This window comes from Ranitomeya imitator, chromosome 6 (assembly GCF_032444005.1).
Source record: "Ranitomeya imitator isolate aRanImi1 chromosome 6, aRanImi1.pri, whole genome shotgun sequence".
Classification (NCBI taxonomy): Eukaryota; Metazoa; Chordata; class Amphibia; order Anura; family Dendrobatidae; genus Ranitomeya; species Ranitomeya imitator.
In genome coordinates this window covers 199,692,977-199,719,554 of record NC_091287.1, presented here as the reverse complement: position 1 = coordinate 199,719,554, position 26,578 = coordinate 199,692,977, and the positions used below count along the sequence as shown (strand labels likewise).

Sequence of the window (26,578 nt, the reverse complement as noted above, 5' to 3'; positions counted from 1 at the left end):
AAGGTAGGCTTTATTTTCCTATCTTTAGGGCTAGCTAGTTCTGAGGCTGTGACGAGTTGCATAGGGAGCGTTAGGAGCAATCCACGGCTATTTCTAGTGTGTTATAGGATTAGGGATTGCGGTCAGCAGAGATTCCACTTCCCAGAGCTTGTCCTGTGTTTTTGTAGCTATCAGGTCTTTCCGGGTGCTCTTGACCATCAGGTCCATTCTTGTTCTAACCACCAGGTCATAACACCATGTCGCGTTTGGAGAGCCCCTGTGTGCCTAAACATTGGAGCTCCCCCACATGTGACCCTATATTGGAAACTAGACCTCCCATGGAACTAATGTAGATGTGCGGTGACCACTTAAAACCCTCAAGTGCTTCACAGAAGTTTATAATGCAGAGCCTTGAAAATAAAAAATAATTTTTCTTTCCTGAAAAATTATTTTTTAGCCCGCAATTTTTTATTTTTACAAGAGTAACAGGAGAAATTGGCTCGAAAGGGAAGTAGTGACTTTTGAAATGCTGACTTTGATGGAATGATCTGCGGGCATCACGTTACGTTTGCAGAGCCCCTGATGTGCCTAAACAGTAGAAACCCCCCACAAGTGACCCCATTTTGGAAACTAGACCCCCCAAGGAACTTATCTAGATGTGTGGTGAGCACTTTGAACCCCCAAGTGCTTCACAGAAGTTTACAACGCAGAGCCGTGAAAATATAAAATCATTTTTGTTTCCTCAAAAATGATGTTTTAGCAAGCAATATTTTATTTTCACAAGGGTAACAGGAGAAATTGGACCCCAATAATTGTTTCCCAGTTTGTCCTGAGTATGCTGGTACCCCATATGTGGGGGTAAACCACTGTTTGGGTGCACGTCAGGGCTCGGAAGGGAGGGAGCACCATTTGACTTTCTGAACGCAAGATTGGCTGGAATCAATGGTGGCGCCATGTTGCGTTTGGAGACCCCTGATGTGCCTAAATAGTGGAAACCCCTCAATTCTAACTCCAACACTAACCCCAACACACCCCTAACCCTAATCCCAACTGTAGCCATAACCCTAATCACAACCCTAACCCTAACACACCCCTAACCCTAATCCCAACCCTAACCCTAATCGTAACCCTAATCCCAACCCTAACCACAAGCCTAACCCAACACACCCCTAGCCATAACCCTAACCACAGTCTAATCTTAACCCTATTTCCAACCCTAGCCCTAATTCCTACCCTAACTCTAATTCCAACCCTAACCCTAAGGCTATGTGCCCACGTTGAGGATTGTGAGATTTTTCCGCACCATTTTTGAAAAATCCACAGGTAAAAGGCACTGTGTTTTACCTGCAGATTTCCAGTGTTTTTTTGTGCGGATTTCACTTGCGGATTCCTATTGAGGAACAGGTGTAAAACGTTGCGGAATCCGCACAAAGAATTGACATGCTGCAGAAAATACAACACAGCGTTTCCGCGTGGTATTTTCCGCACCATGGGCACAGCGGATTTGGTTTTCCATAGGTTTACATGGTACTGTAAAGCTGATGGAAAAAGTGCTACGAATCCGCAGCGGCTAATCCGTTGCGGATCCGCAGCCAAATCCGCACCATGTGCACATAGCCTAAGGCTAGGTTCACATTGCGTTAGTGCAATCCATTTAGCGCATATGCTAATGGAATGCGCTAATACAATGTACAAAAAGGATTGCGTTTAGCGATCCCGCTAGCGCAGATGCCCGATCTGCGCTAGCGAGAACAGACCCAAAAACGCTGCAAGCAGCGTTCGAGGTCCGTCAGAAAATAACGGGACATCGCTAATGCATGCCAAAATTGGCATACGTTAGTGATGCGTTAAATACATTGCGGTCAATGGCTGCGCTAACGGATCCGTTACATTGCGCTAGTGGCGCTATGTAACAGATTCCGTTAGTGGACTGCCACTAACGCAATGTGAACCCAGCCTAATTCTAACCCTAACTCTAGTTCTAACCCTAATTCTAGCCCTAACCCTAGCCCTAACCCTAGTGGGGAAAAAAAATATTTTCTTTGTTTTATTTTTGTCCCTACCTATGGGGGTGATAAAGGGGGGGGGGGGGTATTTAGTATTTTTTTTATTTTGATTGCTGTGATAGGTTCTATCACAGCAATCAAAATGTACTTGTAACGAATCTGCCGGCCGGCAGATTTGGCGGGCGCACTGCAAAATGGCGGCGCCCATGGAGCAGACGGACGGACACCGGGAGGGACACGGGAGGTCGGTAAGTATGATGGGAGAGATCTGACAGCGTGAGGGGGAGATCGGACTGCGGGGGAGCAGACAGGAGGACGGAGGGGAGCGAAGGACAGCTAATGACCGGACAGAGGGGAGGAGATCGGTGGGGGGGGACAGATCGCGATCTCCAGCCATGGCTGATGCTATTGCAGCATCGACCATGGCTGGATTGTAACATTTCACCAATTTTCATTAGTGAAATATTACTATTGCTCTGATTGAAAGTGAAACATCACTTTCTACAGCCAATCAAAGCGATCGTAGCCATGGGGGGGCAAAGCCACCCCCCCTGGGCTAAATTACCACTCCCCCTGTCCCTGTAGATCGGGTGAAATTGGAGTTAACCTTTTCACCCGATCTGCAGGGACACAATCGTTCTATGACACAGCATATGCGTCACAGGTCGGATTGGCACCGACTTTCATGACGCATACGCTGTGTCACAGGTCGGGAAGGGGTTAAGGTCAAAATAGGCTGGGTCATGAAGGGGTTAAGAGTCACCTTTTTTTTTACTCAAAAAATTGGATAAGGCATTACATAGTTTAAGAATTTTGTCGCCAGGCAACCTGGATTCCATTTTAACAGAATCTAGCGTGATACCCAAAAATTCGATTGAATTTGTTGGAAAAACTGTTTTCTCGTGTGTGATTGGCACACCAAAATTTTCGCAAATTATTTAGTGCATCTAAGCAATCCGGAGACGCCGTTGGAGCAACAAAAAGAAAATCATCTAAATAATGTAAAATGTTAATATTGGGAGAATTGGATTCCAAGACCCAATGCAAGAATGATGAAAAGCTTTCAAAATAAAAGCAAGACAAGGAAAAACAAATGGGCAAACATTTATCAAATAAAAAAATTGTTCTCAAAATAAAAACCCAAAAAATTAAAACCGTCGGGAAGGACAGGGGGGAGCCGAAAAGCCGATTTTATGTCAGATTTGGACATCCAAGCATTTTGTCCAAATTTCCTGAGCATGTCAATAGCTAAATCAAACGACGAGTAGTTTACAGAACATATAGTTTTATCTACCTCATCATTTAAAGAGGAGCCATAAGGATAAGATAGATGATGAATCAAATGAAATGACCCTACTTCTTTTTTAGGTACAATACCTAAGGGTAGAAATGCGAAAATTTTCAAAGGGAGGGGAAGTAAAAGGACCCGCTACCCTGCCTTGTTTTATTGCATTAAATTTTTTTTCTCTCGCTACGTTTGGTTGCATGGTTAAAAAAGGTAATTTTTTTATTAATTTACAGCCCATCCCTTTAAATGAGGGGACAAAAAACCTTTTGAAAAACCATCAAAAAGTAATTTACTGCTCTTGCTGATCTGGGTACTTGCTTAGCCAAAAGACCATTCTTTCCAGTTTCACTGGGGTCTGAGCCCTTTGAGTTAGAATCCCTGGACAGTGATTGCTGAGCGGACTGTTTTTTGAAACATCTCAACATGGAGTGCGCATTCCCACAGAAAGAGGACTCATGTCGAAATCTGCCGCTGTTGTTCCATTTACAAACTGAATCATTAAATGCAAAACAGACACCTCCCTTAGGGATGGCTGATGACATCTGTTTAAATGAAGAGTGTCTTTAAGGAAGCATGAGATTAATCCAGAGTCCCACATCTTTCACTCCCCAGTTGACATCTGGATGGACCGCCAGCTCCTGTCTAAATGCTTCATCATAGCTTAGCCATGCAAAGCCTCCAAAATTGCGGTAAGCCTCTAAAATTATATCAACATGTTGAAATAATTTGCTACAAAGGACAAGGAATTTTTCGCCCAGCACAGCAGAGTAAATAGAAAAGGCTTGAATCCAATTATTGATCGACTTAATATAGCTGCGTTTTAATTCATCCGAATCGGATTTATCACGCTGTCATGATATGTACTTTTGCCCTGTCCTGTATTTGAATAATATGCCATTTGATGTATGTAACTGTTCTCTGGTTTCTATTAGCTGTAATTTATGTATTTTCTTGTGCTGGGAGATCACCTGTAACAATATGTCTCCTTCCCCCAATACTTGCAGCCCTAAGCTATAATGTAATTAAGCTTTGTCAATACCACTAGTGAAAGAATAGCCATTCTTCCTCACAGCAGGTGGCTAGTCAAATGTACATACTACATAGACTACGTGGAGCCCACCAGTCTAGAATCTTCTGGTGGACCCAACCATTGAATAGAAGGTATGACCCCTACCCCCTTCATGGGCGGATCCCAGGAGCTCAGACAATCCATTCTTATTTTGAGATCAGATGTGAGTTGATCCTTGAAGGAGAAGGAGTGGGGATTCTTAGCTGAGGCAAGACCCCATGTCCATCTGGGACTGCGGAAGCGAACGGGGCGAGACTTGAGCTGAGGACATATCTCGTCGTTCGTGAGATTGTTTTGGGATCCCTTGGACTAATTGTGGACTATTGCTTTGTTACCTGGCACAAGGATTATCGGGAGGTGCCCCCGAACCTGTTCCACTGGACTAATTGTGGACTCTGTAGATCTACCTGCATGTGTTGTTCCAGCGTTCTTGATAATTAATCTGTGGAATCATCCCTTGGCCTGTTGTCCCTTCTTGCTCTGCCGTACACCCCGTCACACACGCTTTTCCATTTTACTGGACTGTTCTCTATGAGGAAGCTAAGAAAATAAATCAACATACTGATTATTCCAAATAAGCTCTTTAGTTGTAGAGCTTAAATGAAAACCCAGAGGTGAGAGCTCGCAAATAAGAGCCTCTTTGAAATGATTGAGGAATTAAAGTGGTGGATGTCTCATTCTCATTAATAGGATTGAGACTGAAAGCTGCAGGGGAAGCAGAACTAAAGGTACCTTCACACTGAACGATATTGCTAGCGATCCGTGACGTTGCAGCATCCTGGCTAGCGATATCATTCAGTTTGACAGGCAGCAGTGATCAGGATCCTGCTGTGCCATCGTTAGTCGGCACAGAAAGTCCAGAACTTTATTTAGTCGCTGGACCTCCCGCAGACATCGCTGAATCGGCGTGTGTGACGCCGATTCAGCGATGTCTTCACTGGTAACCAGGGTAAACATCGGGTTACTAAGCGCAGGGCCGCGCTTAGTAACCCGATGTTTACCCTGGTTACCAGTGTAAATGTAAAAAAAAAAATACTACATACTTACATTCCGGCGTCTGTCCTCTCCGGTGCTCTGCTTCTCTGCACTGTGTAAGCGCAGCGGCCGGAAAGCACAGTGGTGACGTCACCGCTGTGCTCTGCTTTCCGGCCGGCGCTTAGTGCAGAGAAGCAGAGCGCCGGAGAGGACAGACGCCGGAATGTAAGTATGTAGTGATTTTTTTTTTTTTAAGTTTACGCTGGTAACCAGGGTAAACATCGGGTTACTAAGCGCGGCCCTGCGCTTAGTAACCCGATGTTTACCCTGGTTACCAGGGGACTTCGTCATCGTTGGTCGCTGGAGAGCTGTCTGTGTGACAGCTCTCCAGCGACCACACAGCGACGCTGTAGCGATCGGGATCGTTGTCTAGATCGCTGCAGCGTCGCTTAATGTGACGGTACCTTAAGAGCTTCACCTAAAGCTTCAGCAACCACATCTTTAATCATGTTTTTAATCTGACTATGGGGGACAGACAGGGGCACATAAAGGTTCTCACCCCTCCCATATTGATTATCTTCTGGGATTTGGTCTGTGGAGCAGCCAGCGCTCAAGCCCTCCATGTTGGGCGAGCGCCGCTGCATGCCAGCTGTTGCTGATATTACTCCAGCTTCCCCATGTGTTGATTGAAGATCAGGGACTGATGCCGGAATGACAATTTCCGCTGCTGCCGGGCCCGACAAGGCAGGTGACACCGGAGTTCCCGCAGCGCTTTTACGGCTGCATCGCTCCACTGCCTTGCCGACGCTCCTAGATGACGTCGCTGCCGATGTTTGGTGTTGGGGAGGAAGTCTCGCGCTTGGCTGCGCGACTTCCTGGAGGCTGGGCGGCAGGACTTCTGGGACGAAGCTTGAGCTCGGCGTTTGGACTTCGGTGAGGATAACGCTGAGGGGGAAGGTGTCTGTGGTCCTCTGGCTCTTGTAACGCCGCTCGCAGCAGGTATGCAGGTGTCTCTTGACGTGGTGAATCGGGCTGGGAGCACGACGATGGAGGAAGGGAGATGGCCTCAGAAGCTGCCACATGAGGTTTTATAGTGAGGCAGCTCTTCAGCCACTCCGCTCCGTCCTCTTCACCAGCTCTTGCAAGCAGATGTTGAAGCAGAGTCTCTATCGCAGATATCTTTTTTTCTTCTTAAACACCACAGAATGATGATAACCAACCAAAAACAGGGCCTTTTATATTTGAAAAACCGTTATTAGCCAATAGAAAACTGTTAAAAAAAGACACCAATAGCGCCAGGCAAAAGCGGTTTAAACGAGAACTGCTGACCATATGGACATTTAAATTGACCTTTATTTGAACTCAAATTTAAAGCCCACAAGTGTGATTGTTTAACATTAAAATGAAAGCCAATTCAAGCCCTGTGTTGCCATGAGACCCCCCCCCCTTTATTTCATTCTTTTGGCGGGGGAGGGCTACCATTATTGTTAGTACAAAGGCTCTGTAAAAGCAAAATGTGTCCTCCCCTCCCAAATGAAATCCAGCAAATTCTGTGCTGTGAAATCCAAATGCACTTCTTCGTTCTGAGCCTAAACGACATATAGCGTCCTCATGTTTTGTATTTTTCTAACGATGAGTCTGCCTAATTTTACTGATCATGTCTGCAGAAGCATGAGCTGGTCACTAAATTGTACTGGTCATTACAACGGCAGTTTGCAATTTTCACTCAGCAACATTATTATTATTATTATTATTTATTTATATAGCACCATTGATTCCATGGTGCTGTACATGAGAAGGGGTTACATACAAGTTACAAAAATCACATACAGTAAACAAACTAACAATGACGGACTGATACAGAGGGGCGAGGACCCTGCCCTTGCGGGCTTACATTCTACAGGATTATGGGGAAGGAGACAGTAGGTTGAGGGTTGCAGGAGCTCCGGTGTTGGTGAGGCGGTAGCTCCGGTGTTGGTGAGGCGGTAGCTTCGATAGTGATGAGGCAGCAGCGGTGTCAGTGCAGGCTGTAGGCTTTCCTGAAGAGATGAGTTTTCAGGTTCCGTCTGTAGGATCCGACTGTGGTTGATAGTCGGACATGTTGGGGCAGAGAGTTCCAGAGGATGGGGATATTCGGGAGAAGTCTTGGAGGCGATTGGATGAGGAGCGAATAAGTGTGGAGGAGAGAAGGAGGTCTTGGGAGGACCGGAGATCACGTGAGGGAAGATATCGAGAGATTAGTTCAGAGATATAGGGAGGAGACAGGTTGTGGATGGCTTTGTAGGTCAGTATTAGCAATTGAACTGGATACGCTGAGGGAATGGGAGCCAGTGAAGAGATTTGCAGAGGGAGGAAGCGGAGGAGTAGCGAGGAGAGAGATGGATTAGTCGGGCAGCAGAGTTAAGGATGGACTGGAGAGGTGCAAGGGTGTTAGCAGGGAGGCCACAGAAAAGGATGTTGCAGTAGTCAAGGCGGGAAATGATGAGGGCGTGCACAAGCATTTTAGTAGATTGACGGTTGAGGAAAGGACGGATTCTGGAGACATTTTTGAGCTGGAGGCGACAGGAGGTGGAAAGAGCTTGGATGTGTGGTTTGAAGGACAGGGCAGAGTCGAAGGTTACTCCGAGGCAGCGGACTTCGGGTACAGGGGAAAGCATGATGTCATTGACTGCGATAGATAGGTCAGGTAAGGAAGATTTGTGGGATGAAGGAAAGATGATGAGTTCAGATTTGTCCACATTGAGTTTGAGGAAGCGAGAGGAGAAGAAGGAGGATATGGCTGATAGGCACTCTGGGATTCTGGACAGCAGAGCGGTGACGTCTGGGCCAGAGAGGTAGATCTGAGTGTCATCAGCATAGAGGTGGTACTGGAATCCATGGGACTTTATGAGTTGTCCCAAGCCAAGTGTATAGATTGAGAAGAGTAGGGGCCCTAGAACAGAGCCTTGGGGGACTCCAACAGAGAGAGGGTGAGATGAGGAGGTAGTATGGGAGTGGGAGACGCTGAATGTGCGGTTGGAAAGGTACAAGGCGATCCAGGATAGGGTGAGGTCTTTGATGCCAAAGGAGGAGAGCATCTGCAGTAGGAGGCAGTGGTCAACTGTGTCGAAAGCAGAGGACAGGTCTAGAAGGAGGAGTACAGAGTATTGTCCAGTAGCTTTGGCGGTAAGTAGGTCGTTAGTGATTTTGGTCAGGGCAGTCTCAGTTGAGTGATGGGGGCGGAAACCAGATTGTAGATTGTCGTACAACAAGTTAGATGAGAGGTGGGAGGAGAGTTCAGCATGGACGTGCTGCTCCAGGAGTTTGGAAGCAAATGGGAGCAGCGATATTGGGCGATAGCTGGACATAGCAGTTGGATCGAGGGTTGGCTTTTTAAGGATAGGCGTGATTGTGGCATGTTTGAACGCAGAGGGGAAGGTGCCAGAAGTTAGTGATAGGTTGAAGAGGTGGGTTAGGGATGGGATAAGTGTGGTGGTGAGGTTGGGGAGGAGGTGGGATGGGGTCGAGCGCACAGGTGGTGAGGTGGGATTTGGAGAGGAGACAATTAAGTCCCCCTTCAGTGATGTTGGATAGGGAGGTTATGGGGTTTGGGCATTGGTCTGGTATACAAAGGGGTTGTGGTGGTTGAACAATAAAGACTTGCCTTGTCTGGTCAATCTTATTTTTAAAGTGTGTGGCAAAGTCCTCAGCAGAGATGAGGGAGGTTGGAGGGGGCGGTGGAGGGCGGAGGAGGGAGTTAAATGTTTTGAATAACTGTTTGGGGTTGTGGGATAGGGACGATACGAGGGTTGTGAAGTAGGCCTGTTTAGCAGAGGTGAGTGCAGATTTAAAAGCGAGTGTTGCTTGTTTGAATACAGTGAAGTCGTCTTGCGAGTGTGTTTTCTTCCAACGCCGCTCCGCAACCCTGGACACTTGCCTTAGCTTTTTGGTGGTGTTATTATGCCAAGGTTGTCTATTGATACGTCGCGCTCTGCCATGGATGAGAGGGGCAACCGTGTCAATAGCTGATGCGAGAGTGGCATTGTAGAAAGCAGCGGCACTGTCTGTGTCGTGGAGTGAGGATATGGATGCCAGTGGTAGGATGGAGTCAGAGAGTGTGTGGGTGTCTAGGTGTGCAAGGTTTCTGCGTGGGTGCGCATGTTGCTGGATATGGATGATTGGTGAGGAGGACAGGGATGAGAAGGTGAGCAGATGTTTCTGCAAAATACCCATGGAGTCAAAATCGTCACTACACCTGTAGATGAATTCCCAAAGGGGTATAATTTCCAAAATGGCATCACTTGAAGGGTAATTCTGTTCTTCTAGCACTAAGGAGTCTACAAACTATTCTAGGAAAATCTGTGCTCTGTCCCTCCCGAGTCTCGCTGTGTGGCTAAGCAGTACTGTACAGCCATATTCAGAGTAGCCATATATAGGATATTTCTACATTCAGCAGAAATTGTGGGGCAAATTTTGGTGCCATTTTTACCCATTTCCCAGTGGAAAACTGTAAAATCTGGTGCTAAAACAAAGTTTTGGTAAAATTAAATATTTTTTTCTTAATAGTGCAATCTTATAAAATTCTGTAATACACGTGTGGTGTCAATATGATCACTGTACTCCCTAGATTAATTAATTGAGGTGTAGTTAGTAAAATGGGGTCTCTTATGGGGGATTCTTTTGTTCTGGCACCTCAGGAGCTCTGCCAATGTGACATAGCAACCTCAAACCAGTCCTGCAAAATATGAACTCCAAAATGGCGCTTCCTTTCTGAGCCTTGCACTGTGCCTCAAAAGTAGTTTTTCTCTTGCTATCTTTGTGAAAATGACAAAATTTGGGGCAAAACAACATTTTGGGTTGAAGATGTCAAATTCTGTGAAGCACCTGTGGGTTCAAGGTGTTCATCATATACCTAGATACATTCCTTGAAGGGTCTAGTTTCCAAAACGGGGTCACCTGTGGGAGGTTTACACTGTTAAGACACATCAGGGGCTCTCCAAACGTGACATGACATTTGCAGACTATTCCATCAAAGTTTGAGTTCCAAAACGTCACTACTTTTCTGAGCCCTGTTGTGCACCCAAACAATAGTTTACTTCTACATATGAGGTATCTGCACACCACAAATTTGGGGTGCCATTTTCTCCCGTTACCTTGTGAAAATAAAAAAAAAGGGCTTAAATAACATTTTTGTTGGAAAAATTTGATTTTTTTTTTTTTTTCACGGCTCTTCATTATTAACTTCTCTGAAGCACTTGGGTGTTAAATTTGCTCAGCACACATCTATATATGTTCCCTGAGGGGTCTGGTTCCAAAATGGGGTCACTTGTTGGGGATTTCCACTGTTTAGGCACATCAGGGGCTCTCGAAATGCAACATGTCTACATCCTTTAATTATTCCAGCAAATTTTGCATTTAAAAAGTCAAATGGTGCTCTTTTTCTTCCGAGCCCTACCATGCGCCAAACAGTGGTTTTCCCCAACATATGGGGTATCTGCATGGTCAGGAGAAATTACACAACAAATTTTTAGGTCCATTGTTTCCTGTTACTCTTGTGGAAATAAAAATTAGGTCTAAAGTAACATTTTTGTGAAAAAAGCTAAATGTTCATTTTTCCTTACACTTTCCAAAAAATCCTGTGACGCATCTGAAGGGTTAATACACTTCTTGAATGTGGTTTTGAGTACCTTGAGGGGTGCAGTTTTTAGAATGGTGTCATATGTAAGCCCCTCAAAGTCACTTCAAATGTAATGCGGCCCCTGAAAAAATGGATTTGTAAACTTTGTTGGAAAAATGAGAAATCGCTGGTCAACTTTTAATTCTTCTAACAATTTTTTTTTTAAAATTGAAATGATATAAAGTAGATATATGGAAATATTGTTTATTAACTATTTTGTGTGACATAACTCTTGATTGGAAAATGTTTAAAATTTTTGCCAGATATCAATTTTTTTTCACAAATAAAGGCAAGTCATATTGAAGAAATATAACAAAGTACAATATGTCACAAAAAAAGTCTCGGAATCATTGGGATCCGTTAAAGCGCTCCAGAGTCATTACCACAAAGTGACACTTGTCAGAATTGTAACATTTGGCCTTGTCATGAAGGTGAAAATCGGTTTGGGGCTGAAAATGTTAAAAAGAAATAACTAAGGTTTAATTAAAATTCAGACTTTCAGGTTTAATTAAAGGGGTTGAACAAAAATATCCTGTGACTTGTTTAAGAATTGCAACCTTTGCAGACAATGACTGCCTGAGCTCTTAAAGCCATGGATATCACCAAATGTTGGGTTTGGGTTTCTTCCTTTTTGATGCTTTGCCAGTCCTATACTGCAGCGGCCTTCAGTTGTTGCTTGTTTGTGGGTCAGTCTGCCTTATGTTTTGTCTTTAACATGTGAAGTTGCATGCTCAATGGAGATGAGAACTCATGATTGACTCGGCCATTGCAGAATATTGCTGTTCGTTGCCTTAAACTTCTGGGTTGCTTTTGCAGTATGCTTGGGTCATTAAACGGTGCTTTTTAGTGTATATCAGGGGTGTCAAACTGCATTCCTCAAGGGCTGCAAACAGGTCATGTTTTCAGGATTTCCTTGCATTGCACAGGTGATAATTTAATCACCTGCAAAGAATGATTCCAGCACCTTGTGCAATGCTAAGGAAATCTTGAAAACACGCATGGTTTGAGGCCCTCGAGGAATGCAGTTTGACACCCCTGGTGTATATGGACAATCAGCCTTGCTCCATTTGGTAGAATCTGAGCAGAAAGAATAGCCCTGTACACTTCCGATTTCATCCGGCTGCTTCTGTCTTCAATCACATCATCAATAGACACCCAGTGCCATTGAAAGCCATGCATGTCCATGTGTCATGCCCAGCATGTGGTGCAACGCCAGGGAAGATGTACACGGAAACCCTGGTGATAGGGAGGAGGGAGAGGAGACACTTCCTAACATAAACCTGAGTCTGATTCCTGCACTACCTATCCTCCATATACAAGTCATGCCCCCCATATGCGCAATCTTGTGCCTAAGCCCTCTGGCCCTGAACTTACCCAGTCTAGTGCGCAGGCCAGCGAGACACTAGTCCTACTAGTACAATAAGACAACATGAGGAAGGTACGACAAACAGTGAGGAGAGACACAAAAATGTCACGAGTACCTTAGCTTCTCCAACAGGAAACTTCAGTGCTGCAACAAGAACAAACACCTCAGCTTATCCAGAGACTGGCTCCTTCAAAGAAGTCAGTATAGATGAACTATAACCAGCAAGGAATGAAGCTAACAGTGGGTTTATAAAATGGATGGGAGTGGTCACAAGATGCTGCAGCTGAGAACTCAATCTCTAAGTTCACAGCCAGAAGAGAAAAGGCCAATAATTTACTCCAATTCAAGGTAAAGGACAAACGAATTTTAAAGAGGCCTTGCAATCAAATAATTGTGACTTGGGTTGATCTAATAGCTTTGGATAAGAGCTTATCCGAATAGCTATAGCGCTTACTGAATAGCTGCCTCGGTAATATGGATACCTGGAGCGCTCCCTATAATCAGCTGTTCCAAGCCACAGCTGTGTGTGTTGTGGCTGTGTTACAGTCACAACATATGCATAGAGAGCCTGGTTGTTGTGACTGTCACACAGTTGTGACACATGCAGCAGTGGAACCAAACAGTTGAGCGCTCCAGGTATCCGGGATACTGAGGCAGCTTTTTCAGTAAGCACTATTGCTATTCGGATAAGCACTTATCCCAAGCTTTTCACTCTGCCCTAGTTGTGACCTTCTGATCCCACATCTGTCAGGATTTTTTTTTTCCAGCCAAATGAAGGTTTGTTTTCCTTCTATTGAGAGCTCCATTGACCACATGTTGTGTATGCACTGCAACAGCTTTGAAATGCAAATGCCACACCTGGAATCTCCTCCAAAACTTTTGCTTGATTAACTGATGATGGATTATCCAGCAAATAGCCTGTGTAGCTCATAAAAGAGCTTTTGAGAAAATCATTCAATTACTTTTGATTCATTTAAAGGGAACCTGTCAGCAGGATTGTGCATAGTAACCTACAGACAGTGTCAGGTCAGCGCCGTTATATTAATTACAATGATACCTTGGTTGATGAAATCAGTCTTGTGATTGTTTAATCTTTATTCCCAGTTTTAAGTTGAGATTCTCGTGCTTCTGCACGGGCCTTATATATCAGTATAATGCCACTGCCCTGACACTGTAGGTTTCTATGCACAATCCTGCTGACAGATTCCCTTTAACCCCTTTCTGACATCGGACGTACTATCCCGTCGAGGTGGGGTGGGCCCCTATGACCACAGACGGGATAGTACGTCCAGCGCGATCGGCGGCGCTCACGGGGGGAGCGCGGCCGATCGCGGCCGGGTGTCAGATGTTTATCGCAGCTGACATCCGGCACTATGTGCCATGAGTGGTCACGGACCGCCCCCGGTACATTAACCCCTGGCACACCACGATCAAAGATGATCGCGATGTGCCGGCGGTATAGGGAAGCTTCCCTCAGGGAGGGGGCTCCCTGCGGGCTTTCCTGAGCCCCCCGCAGCAACGCGATGTGATCGCGTTGCTGCGAGGGTCTTACCTCCCTCCCTGCCTGCTCCAGACCTGGATCCAAGATGGCCGCGGATCCGGGTCCTGCAGGAAGGGAGGTGGCTTCACAGAGCCTGCTCAGAGCAGGCACTGTGAAGCCTGCAGTGCTGCAAGTCAGATCGGTGATCTGACAGAGTGCTGTGCAAACTGTCAGATCACCGATCTGTGATGTCCCCCCCTGGGACAAAGTAAAAAAGTAATTAAAAAAAATTCCAAATGTGTAAAAAAATAAAATAAAAAAAAATATTCCTAAATAATGAAAAAAAAATATTATTCCCATAAATACATTTCTTTATCTAAATAAATAAAAAAAATAATAAAAGTACATATATTTAGTATCGCCGCATCCGTAACTGCCCGACCTATAAAACTGGCCCACTAGTTAACCCCTTCAGTAAACACCGTAAGAAAAGAAAAAAAACTAGGCAAAAAACGCTTTATTATCATACCGCCGAACAAAAAGTGGAATAACACGCGATCAAAAAGACACATATAAATAACCATGGTACCGCTGAAAGCGTCATCTTGTCCCGCAAAAAACGAGCCGCCATACAGCATCATCAGCAAAAAAATAAAAAAAGTTTTAGTCCTGAGAATAAAGCGATGCAAAAATAATTATTTTTTCTATAAAATTGTTTTTATTGTATAAAAGCACCACAACATAAAAAAATGATATAAATGAGGTGTCGCTGTAATCGTACTGACCCGAAGAATAAAACTGCTTGATCAATTTTACCAAACGCGGAACGGTATAAACGCCTCCCCCAAAAGAAATTCATGAATAGCTGGTTTTTGGTCAATCTGCCTCACAAAAATCGGAATAAAAAGCGATAAAAAAAATACGTGCCCGAAAATGTTACCAATAAAAACGTCAACTCGTCCCGCAAAAAACAAGACCACACATGACTCTGTGGACCAAAATTTGGAAAAATTATAGCTCTCAAAATGTGGTAATGCAAAAAATATTTTTTGCAATAAAAAGCGTCTTTCAGTGTGTGACGGCTGCCAATCATAAAAATCCGCTAAAAAAACCACTATAAAAGTAAATCAAACCCCCCTTCATCACCCCCTTAGTTAGGGAAAAATTAAAAAAATGTATTTATTTCCATTTTCCCAATAGGGTTAGGGTTAGGGCTAGGGTTAGGGCTACAGTTTGGGTTGGGGCTAAAGTTACAGTTAAAGTTTAGATTACATTTACAGTTGGGAATAGGGTTGGGATTAGGGTTAGGGGTGTGTCAGGGTTAGAGGTGTGGTTAGGGTTACCGTTGGAATTAGGGTTAGGGGTGTGTTTGGATTAGGGTTTCAGTTATAATTTGGGGGTTTCCACTGTTTAGGCACATCAGGGGCTCTCGAAACGCGACATGGCGTCCGATCTCAATTCCAGCCAATTCTGCGTTGAAAAAGTAAAACAGTGCTTCTTCCCTTCCGAGCTCTCCCGTGTGCCCAAACAGGGGTTTAGCCCAACATATGGGGTATCAGCGTACTCAGGACAAATAGGACAACAACTGTTGGGGTCCAATTTCTCCTGTTACCCTTGGGAAAATACAAAACTGGGGGCTAAAAAATAATTTTTGGGGGAAAGATTTTTTTTTTAATTTTCACGGCTCTGCGTTACAAACTGTAGTGAAACACTTGGGGGTTCAAAGCTCTCACAACACATCTAGATGAGTTCCTTAGGGGGTCTACTTTCCAAAATGGTGTCACTTGTGGGGGTTTCTACTGTTTAGGTACATTAGGGGCTCTGCAAACGCAATGTGACACCTGCAGACCATTCCATCTAAGTCTGCATTCAAATGGCACTCCTTCCCTTCCGAGCCCTCCATTGCGCCCAAACAGGGGTTTCCCCCCACATATGGGGTATCGGTGCTCTCAGGACAAATTGGACAACAAATTTTGGGGTCCAATTTCTCCTGTTACCCTTGGGAAAATACAAAACTGGGGGCTAAAAAATAATTTTTGTGGGAAAAAATTTTTGTTTTATTTTTACGGCTCTCCATTATAAACTTCTGTGAAGCCCTTGGTGGGTCAAAGCACTCACCACACATCTAGATAAGTTCCTTAGGGGGTCTACTTTCCAAAATGGTGTCACTTGTGAGGGGTTTCTACTACTTAGGTACATTAGGGGCTCTCATCTCAATTCCTGTCAATTTTGCATTGAAAAGTCAAACAGCGCTCCTTCCCTTCCGAGCTCTCCCATCCGCCCAAACAGTGGTTTACCCCCACATGTGGGGTATCCGCATACTCAGGACAAATTGTACAACAACTTTTGGGGCCCAATTTCTTCTCGTACCCTTGGAAAAATAAAAAATTGCGGGCGAAAAGATAATTTTTGTGAAAAAATATGATTTTTTATTTTTACGGTTCTACATTATAAACTTCTGTGAAGCACTTAGTGGGTCAAAGTGCTCACCACACCTCTAGATAAGTTCCTTTGGGGGTCTACTTTCCAAAATGGTGTCACTTGTGGGGGGTTTCAATGTTTAGGCACATCAGGGGCTCTCCAAACGAAACATGGCGTCCCATCTCAATTCCAGTCAATTTTGCATTGAAAAGTCAAATGGCGCTCCTTCGCTTCCGAGCTGTGCCATGCGCCCAAACAGTGGTTAACCCCCACATGTGGGGTATTGGCGTACTCAGGACAAATTGTACAACAATGTTTGGGGTCCATTTTCTCCTGTTACCCTCGGTAAAATAAAACAAATTGGAGCTGAATTAAATTTTTTGTGAAAAAAAGTTAAATGTTCATTTTTATTTAAACATTCAAAAAATTCCTGTGAAGCCTAGAAGGGTTAATAAACTTCTTGAATGTGGTTTTGAGCACCTTGAGGGGTGTAGTTTTTAGAATGGTGTCACACTTGGGTATTTTCTATCATATAGACCCCTCAAAATGACTTCAAATGAGATGTGGTCCCTAAAAAAAAAAATGGTGTTGTAGAAATGAGAAATTGCTGGTCAACTTTTCACCCTTATAACTCCCTAACAAAAAAAAATTTGGTTCCAAAATTGTGCTGATGTAAAGTAGACATGTGGGAAATGTTACTTATTAAGTATTTTGTGTGACATATCTCTGTGATTTAATTGCATAAAAATTCAAAGTTGGAAAATTGCGAAATTTTCATAATTTTCGCCAAATTTCCGTTTTTTTCACAAACAAACGCAGGTACTATCAAAGAATTTTTACCATTGTCATGAAGTACAATATGTCACGAGAAAACAATGTCAGATTCACTGGGATCCGTTGAAGCGCTCCAGAGTTATAACCTCATAAAGGGAAAGTGGTCAGAATTGTAAAAATTGGCCCGGTCATTAATGTGCAAACCACCCTTGGGGGTAAAGGGGTTAAAAAGTGGCAGCTACATATTAAACAGCTGTAATTCCTAAAATCTTACTCCAATTAACATGTGAATATCCTTAAATTAAAGCTTAGAATCTGCACTTTAAGCACATAATGATTGTGTATCTTGAATATGATTTGTTAATCAACTAAAATGCCTGCACTTGTCACTGTCCAAATGTTTCTGGACCTAATCGTATAGCTCGACCAACATCCTTGACTGCCATTTTCCTGTTTTCACTTTCCAATGTGAGCAAGCTCCTGCTCAGAGGTGTAGTTTGGGTGGCACAGATTAGCATGATTGGACTGTGTCAGAGTTGTAGTCAGATAGTGTTCATCTGCTGCTAATAAAATGCTGATTGCTTTCAAATTACAATTCTCAGTCTAATAAATGACTCAATCTTGGAATCAGAGTATTGTGCCCTATATTATGCTACTCTAAGATTAAATATTTAAACCTTATGACAAATTCACTTTAAGTCCAAGGTAGCATTACCTGAGAATTTCTGCTGAGGGTGTGAACGTCTTTCCTTGCGTGTGGTTGACTAATCATAATAAGACAGCAACATACCCAAGTAAAAATAGAACATAACCCACAATAGCTTAGAAAAGATTTTCTGCTTTTGTAAGGCATGACAGATATTCTGCTCTCCTCACAGGTCTCACTACAGACCTGTGTGTGATTACAAATTTCAAGAGCAGGAATGAATGTGATTACCGTATATACAACTTTTAACTCCTTTCTGCCATCTGATGTACTATCCCGTCTATGTGGGCTGGGCCAGTCTGACAATGGACGGGATAGTACGTCATAGCCGATCGGCCACGCACACGGGTGGTGTGCAGCCAATCGGGGCCGGGTGTCGGCTGATTGTCACAGCTGACACAGGGAACTAAGTGCCAGGAGTGGTCACGGACAGCTCCTGGTACATTAACCTCGGGAACACTATGATCAATCAGGATCGCAGCATTCCAGTGCCGGCAGAGGCATAGAGAAGCATCGTGCAGGGAGGGGGCTCCCTGCATGCTTCGCTCAGAACAGCACGAGATGATCGCGTTGTCCTGAGGTTCTTCTTTCAGACACCCGGCTCCATCCGGGTCCTGCAGGGAGGTGGCTTCTCAGTGCCTGAGAGCCGGCATCGGCAAGCCTCCTTCACTGCCTGTCAGATCGCTTATCTGATACAGTGCAGTGCAAGGTGTAAGATTAGCGATCTGACTTTGTATATTGATGTCCCTTCCTGTAACAATGTAAAAAAGTTAAAAATTAGCATGTGTAAAAACATATTTTTAAATTCCTAAATACCGTATATACTCGAGTATTAGCCGACCCGAGTCTAAGCCGATCCCCCTAATTTTGCCACAAAAAACTGGGAAAACTTATTGACTCGAGTATAAGCCTAGGGTCGAAATGCAGCATTTAGCGGTGAATTTCAAAAATAAAAATAGATCATTCTTGCCCCATAGCTGTGCCATATAGTGCTCTGCACCATTCATTATTGTCCCATAGCTGTGCCATATAGTGCTCTGCACCGTTCATATTTCCCCATAGCTGTGCCACATAGTGCTCTGCACCGTTCATATTGCCCCATAGCTGTGCCACATAGTGCTCTGCACCGTTCATATTTCCCCATAGCTCTGCCACATAGTGCTCTGCACCGTTCATATTGCCCCATAGCTGTGCCATATAGTGCTCTGCACCGTTCATATTTCCCCACAGCTGTGCCATATAGTGCTCTGCACCGTTCATATTTCCCCATAGCTGTGCCCCATATAGTGCTCTGCACCGTTCATATTTCCCCATAGCTGTGCCCCATATAGTGCTCTGTACCGTTCATATTTCCCCATAGCTGTGCCCCATATAGTGCTCTGCACCGTTCATATTTCCCCATAGATGCTCCACATACAGTGGGGTAAAAAAGTATTTAGTCAGTCAGCAATAGTGCAAGTTCCACCACTTAAAAAGATGAGAGGCGTCTGTAATTTACATCATAGGTAGACCTCAACTATGGGAGAAAAACTGAGAAAAAAAAATCCAGGAAATCACATTGTCTGTTTTTTTTAACAATTTATTTGCATATTATGGTGGAAAATAAGTATTTGGTCAGAAACAAAATTTCATCTCAATACGTTGTAATATATCCTTTGTTGGCAATGACAGAGGTCAAACGTTTTCTGTAAGTCTTCACAAGGTTGCCACACACTGTTGTTGGTATGTTGGCCCATTCCTCCATGCAGATCTCCTCTAGAGCAGTGATGTTTTTGGCTTTTCGCTTGGCAACACGGACTTTTAACTCCCTCCAAAGGTTTTCTATAGGGTTGAGATCTGGAGACTGGCTAGGCCACTCCAGGACCTTGAAATGCTTCTTACGAAGCCACTCCTTCATTGCCCTGGCGGTGTGCTTTGGATCATTGTCATGTTGAAAGACCCAGCCACGTTTCATCTTCAATGCCCTTGCTGATGGAAGGAGGTTTGCACTCAAAATCTTACGATACATGGCCCCATTCATTCTTTCATGTACCCGGATCAGTCGTCCTGGCCCCTTTGCAGAGAAACAGCCCCAAAGCATGATGTTTCCACCACCATGCTTTACAGTAGGTATGGTGTTTGATGGATGCAACTCAGTATCCATTTTCCTCCAAACACGACAAGTTGTGTTTCTACCAACCAGTTCCAGTTTGGTTTCATCAGACCATAGGACATTCTCCCAAAACTCCTCTGGATCATCCAAATGCTCTCTAGCAAACTTCAGACGGGCCCGGACATGTACTGGCTTAAGCAGTGGGACATGTCTGGCACTGCAGGATCTAAGTCCATGGTGGCGTAGTGTGTTACTTATGGTAGGCCTTGTTACATTGGTCCCAGCTCTCTGCAGTTCATTCACTAGGTCCCCCCACGTGGTTCTGGGATTTTTGCTCACCGTTCTTGTGATCATTCTGACCCCACGGGGTGGGATTTTGCGTGGAGCCCCAGATCGAGGGAGATTATCAGTGGTCTTGTATGTCTTCCATTTTCTAATTATTGCTCCCACTGTTGATTTCTTCACTCCAAGCTGGTTGGCTATTACAGATTCAGTCTTCCCAGCCTGGTGCAGGGCTACAATTTTGTTTCTGGTGTCCTTTGACAGCTCTTTGGTCTTCACCATAGTGGAGTTTGGAGTCAGACTGTTTGAGGGTGTGCACAGGTGTCTTTTTATACTGATAACAAGTTCAAACAGGTGCCATTACTACAGGTAATGAGTGGAGGAAAGAGGAGACTCTTAAAGAAGAAGTTACAGGTCTGTGAGAGCCAGAAATCTTGATTGTTTGTTTCTGACCAAATACTTATTTTCCACCATAATATGCCCAAAAAATGATAAAAAAAACAGACAATGTGATTTTCTGGATTTCTTTTTCTCCGTTTGTCTCCCATAGTTGAGGTCTACCTATGATGTAAATTACAGACGCCTCTCATCTTTTTAAGTGGTGGAACTTGCACTATTGCTGACTGACTAAATACTTTTTTGCCCCACTGTATATCTGTGCCATTGCTGCTGCTGCTGCAATAAAAAAAAATGCCATACTCACCTCTCTTGCTTGCAGCTCCCAGCGTCCGGTCCCGGCATCTCTCCGCTCTGACTGATCAGGCAGAGGGCGCGGCACACACTATATGCGTCATCGCGCCCTCTGACCTGCACAGTCAGTGCAGATAGACACCGGGAAGATGGAGCGGCGCCCGGTGGCTGGAACGTGGACAGGTAACTATGCGATACTTACCTGGTCCCGGCGTCCGGCTCCTTCCTCCGTACAGCTATCTTTGGTGCCGCAGCTTCTTCCTCTATCAGCGGTCACCGGCACCGCTGATTAGAGAAATGAATAGGCGGCTCCACCCCTATGGGAGGTGGAGCCGCTTATTCATTTCTCTAATGAGCGGTCCCACGTGACCGCTGAACAGTGGAAGAACTGCAGCACCGAAGACCGTGGGAGGAGCGTCAGGATCGCTGGAAGTAGGTAAGTATGCCTCAGCGCCCTCACCCGTCGACCCTGCCACCCACCTTGACTCGAGTATAAGCTGAGAGGGGCAATTTCAGCCCAAAAATTTGGGCTGAAAATCTCGGCTTATACTCGAGTATATACGGTAAATAAAAAATTTTTTTTTGAAATATATTTCTTTATGTAAATAAGAAAAAACCCAATAAAAGTACACATATTTAGTATCGCCGAGTCTTTAACGATCCGACCTATAAAACTGTCCCAATAGTTTAGGGTTGGGATTACGTTTACGGTTGGGATTAGGGTTAGGGTTGGGATTATGGTTAGGGGTGTGTCAGGGTTAGGGGTGTGTTGGGCTCAGAGTTGTGGTTGGGTTTAGGGGTGTGTTCAGGTTAGGGGTATGTTTAGGGTTATGGCTAGGGTTGGGAATAGAGTTATGGGTATGTTGACGTTGGAGTTAGAATTGGGGGTGTCCAATGATTAGGCACATCAGGGGCTCTCCAAACACGACATAGTGTCCGATCTCAATTCCAGCCAATTCTCCCTTGAAAAATTCAAACAGTGCTCCTTCCCTTCCAACCTCTGCCATGCACCCAAACAGTGTAAACCCCACATATGGGGTATCAGCGTACTTAAAATAAATTGGACAACAACTTTCCTGTCCAATTTCTCCTGTTACCCTTGTGAAAATAAAAATTTTGTGGGAAAAATTTATTTTTTATTTTCTCGACTTTGCATTATAAACTTTAGTGAAACACTTGGGGGTTCAAAGTTCTCACAGCACATCTAGATAAGTTTCTTGAGGGGGGTCTAGTTTACAAAATGGCATCACTTGTAGGGGGTTTCTACTGTTTAGGCACATCAGTGGCTCTGCAAACGCAACTTGACGCCCGCAGACCATTCCATCAAAGTCTGCATTCCAAAACGTCACTACTTCCCTTCCGAGCCCAGACGTGTGCCCAAACAGTTGTTTACTCCCACACTTGGGGTATCAGCATACTGAGAACAAATTGCACAACTTTTGAGGTCCAATTTCTTGTGTTACCCTTGGGGAAATAAAAAAATTGGGGGCGAAAAGATCATTTTTGTGAAAAAAATATGATTTTTTATTTTTACAGCTCTACATTATACACTTCTGTGAAGCACTTGGGTGTTCAAAGTGCTTACCACACATCTAGATAAGTTCCTTAGGGGGTCTACTTTTCAAAATGGTGTCACTTGTGCGGGGTTTCCACTGTTTAGGCACATCAGGTGCTCTCCAAACGTGACATGGCGTCCCATCTTAATTCCAGCCAATTTTGCATCGAGAAGTCAAATGGAGCACCTTCCCTTCCGAGCTCTGCCATGTGCCCAAACAGTGGTTTACCCCCACATATGGGGTATTGGCGTACTCAGGACAAATTGTTCAACAACTTGTGGGGTCCAATTTATCCTGTTGCCATTGGTAAAATAAAACAAATTGGATCTTAAGTAAATTTTTTGTGAAAAAAGTTAAATGTTCATTTTTTTTTTTTAACATTCCAAAATATCTTGAATGTGGTTTTGAGCACCTTAATGAGTGCAGTTTTTAATGGTGTCAATTTTGAGTATTTTCTAGCATATAGACCCCTCAAAGTGACTTTAAATGTGCGGTGGTCCCCCCAAAAAAATGGTTTTGTAAAAATGAGAAATCGCTGGTCAACTTTTAACCCTTATATCTATCTATATTTGGTTCCCAGATTGTGCTGATGTAAAGTAGACTTGTGGGAAATGTTACTTATTAAGTATTTTGTGTGACATATCTCTGAGATTTAAGGGCATGAAAATTCAAAGTTGGAAAATTGCCACATTTTCAAAATGTTCACCCAATTTCTGTTTTTTTCACAAATAAACACAAGTCATATCAGAGAAATTTTACTACATGTAGTACAATATGTCACGAGAAAACAGTGTCAGAATCACCGGGATCCATGGAAGCATTCCAGAGTTATTACCTCATAAAGGGACAGTGGTCATAATTATAAAAATTGGCCTGGTCATTAGCATGGAAACCACCCTTGGGGGTAAAGGGGTTAAATTAGGCAAGAACACCTATTAACAGCAACAATTTTTCTAGTATGTACAATTTGGTGTTTAACTGTTTTGATTTGATGTTTAACGTTCACAATGATTTTTGTTTTGTTTGACATTATAAACATTTTAATTACGGTATGTGTTTTTATGCAGGTGGTAGAGATAAAAGAGGAGGTCCAGTTTTAACTTTTCCAGGCCGAAGCAATCATGATAGAATAAGACAGGAAGATCTTAAAAGGCTTCTATCATATCTTGCCTGCATACCTAGGTATGAACTTATGTTTCTACTTAACATTAAAGGGAGTTACTGGTTTTACATCAAATAAACATAATCAATGTATAAATAAAGGTATATAATGTTTTAATTTTTAAGAAGGTTTAACCTCCTAATGACCAAAGATGTGTATAGAAGATCATGATCAGGTATCGGTTCCTCCATCATGACGTGCTATACCTGTTGTGACTGTGTGAAAACACATAGTGACTGCTCCCTGCCGATGGCGTTAACTGACTGCTTTCCGAAACTGCTAGACATGCATGGACCTATTTTGGCGGTCCCCACTGTCTGATTGCTGTGATCAGTCAGTTATTCTAACTGGCCAGTCACAGCATGTGATTGTTGGGTATTGCTGAAATATAAGCACTTACCTGCACTATCACTGCTGGGAGATCAACTCAGCTGACAGCTGAGCTTCTGCTGTAACAGCCAGGGACTGTAACCTGATTAACCCTCCAGATGGAGCGATCAATAACGAAAGCTACGTTTTTAAGGTTGAGAGGGAGTGGGCTCCCTCTCTCTCACCCCCATTGGCACTCCCTCTGCAAAATCACGGGGAAGCGATGGTTGTCATGGCACCCGGAGGTCAAACAATGTGCCATGTTAGACCATGCCTATTGTACGATATCACAAGTCTCATACATTGTAGTGCTGGTTCATTGCAGTGCATGAGACCAGTAATCAGAGCAATAAAAGTTAAAGTTCCGTAGGGGGACAAAGTAAAAAAGTTAAAAAAAAGTTAAGCAGACGATTTGAAAAAGTTATGACCACACACACACACACACACACACACACACACACACACTAAAGAACAAAATATATTACACAAATAAACACATATTTGAGTAGAAACAAAAATAAAACAAAAAAATGTACACATTTGGCATTACCGTGTCCAGAGCAACCTGATCTTTAAGGGTATGTGCACATGTTGCGTATTTGCCTTTGGAATTTTCTGCGCAGATTCTGCATCTCTTGGCAGAAAACGCAGTTAAAGATCCGCATGTTTTTGATGCGGATTTTCATGCGGATTTGTATGCGTTTTTGTAAGTTAAATAAAGATATATTATTTAACAAAAAAGAATTGTGATTTCATTTCTTCACCAACCTCTTCATTTACATACTCCATTAAAGAATAATGTTTACACGCACAGATAGATCTATAGATAGATAAACCTATAGATAGATAGTTAGATAATACCAAGCCCGATGTTTAGTAATAAACATAAAATAGTACATAAAGAGTTAAATAAAGACACACATAAAAAATGTCCTTTAGGCTGGGGTCACACTTGCGAGAAACTCGCACGAGTCTCGCACCTCAGTCCCTGCACTCAGACTGGAGTGTTCAGCTGCATAGAAATACATGCAGCCTCACACTCCGGTCCTGTGTGCCGGTGGCAGTGCCGGGTATTGAGGTGCGAGTCTCTCGCAAGTGTGTCCCCAGCCTTAAACGCAATATCTGTGTAATTTTAAAATTGCGTGTGCTCCCGCACAGTTTTCTGTGCCAGAGACAGAAAGGCGAGGACTAGGGGCAGATGTTTGTAGCCAAGGGGGAGGGGGGGAATATCCATGGTCCCTTCCTAGGCTACTAATATCAGCCCGCAGCTGTCTGCATATCCTTTTCTGGCTATTAAAAGAGGGTGACCCCCCAAAAAAACGACATGGGGTCCCCCTATAATTAATAGCCAGAAAAGGATATGCAGACAGCTGCAGGCTGATATTAATAGCCTAGGAAGGGGCCATGGATATTGCCCTCCCCGGCTACAAACAGCAGCTCACTTCCACCCCAGAAATGGCGCATCTCTAAGATGCACCAATTCCATCACTTAGCCTCTCTCCTCCCACTGCCCTGTAGCAGTGGCATATGGAGCAATAATTGTGGAGTTGATGTCACCTTTGTATTGTACTGTAAGGTGACATCAAGCCGGCTTCGTAATGGAAAGGTGATAAGACACCTCTCCAGTACTAATCTTGTCGTTGCTAAGGGGTTCAATAAACACACAGCCAGAATAAAGTATTTTAATGAAATAAAACGCTACACAGTTTTCCCATCTTTATTGCACACCTAATTCCTGCGACGCCCTTGATCTCCTGCAAAAAATAAAATAATAAGCCAACAGTATACTCCCTGTTCCATTGTAATCCATTTAATAGCGAGTGTCCCCCGACGATGTCCCGTGTAGAACAGTCACTTCGGGAGAATACCTGCTGTCAGTGTATCACCGGAGGCCCCTGGAGAGCGGTCACATCTGCCGATGTGACAGCTCTACACGGGATAACGTCGTGGGACACTCGTTATTAAATGGATTACATCGGAACAGGGAGCATACTGTTGGTTTATTGTTTTACTATTTTTACAGGTGATCGAGGGCGTCGGGGATTAGTTGTATGGTGAGTATATGTACTTCTATGCGTGTATGTGTTTATTTATATGTGTGTATGTGTTTATTTTTTTTACACTTGAACACAGTAGCCGGATGATTGGGACTACTACTGTTCCATCATCAGCTAGCTGTCACTGTAGCAGACGTAGCCGGATGGGACTAGTAGTCCCATCTTATTATGCCTGCCTACATACAGACCCACACACACAGTCCTGCAGACACCCGCACGCACACACATACATACAGATAAACACAGACACCCGCAGACAGACACCCACATCTTCTCTGCACACACATAGTCTCTGCCCACACACATAGTATCTGCCCACACTCTTCCTCCTCCCGATCTGCAGCATTTCTCGCACGCAACTCCGCAGCAAAACCGCAGATCTTCTTAAACCTGTGGTTTAGCTGCGGATTTGACTGACTCAGTTGAAGTCAATGTGGGCAGAAACGCTGCTGATCCGCAAAAATAATGTGCACAAAAAATCTCAATTTCCCCTTGACTAACAATGGTGGTGCACTACACTGCGGATTTGATGCAATTCCGCTTGTCCAAAAGCCCTGCTGAAACTCATCAAAATCTGCAACGTGTGCACATAGCATTAAACTGTCAATATACCGTATATACTCGAGTATAAGCCGAGATTTTCAGCCCAT

At 43.9% G+C, this 26,578-nt stretch overlaps 1 protein-coding gene across 1 annotated transcript in view; it reads left to right on the top strand.

The window, feature by feature from the left end:
- Positions 1–26,578, top strand: part of TRIO (trio Rho guanine nucleotide exchange factor) — a 2,940,676-nt gene that overhangs the window by 281,115 nt on the left and 2,632,983 nt on the right. The window contains 1 exon segment of the mRNA XM_069730426.1: positions 23,408–23,522. Within this exon segment, the coding sequence (XP_069586527.1) occupies positions 23,408–23,522 (115 nt within the window).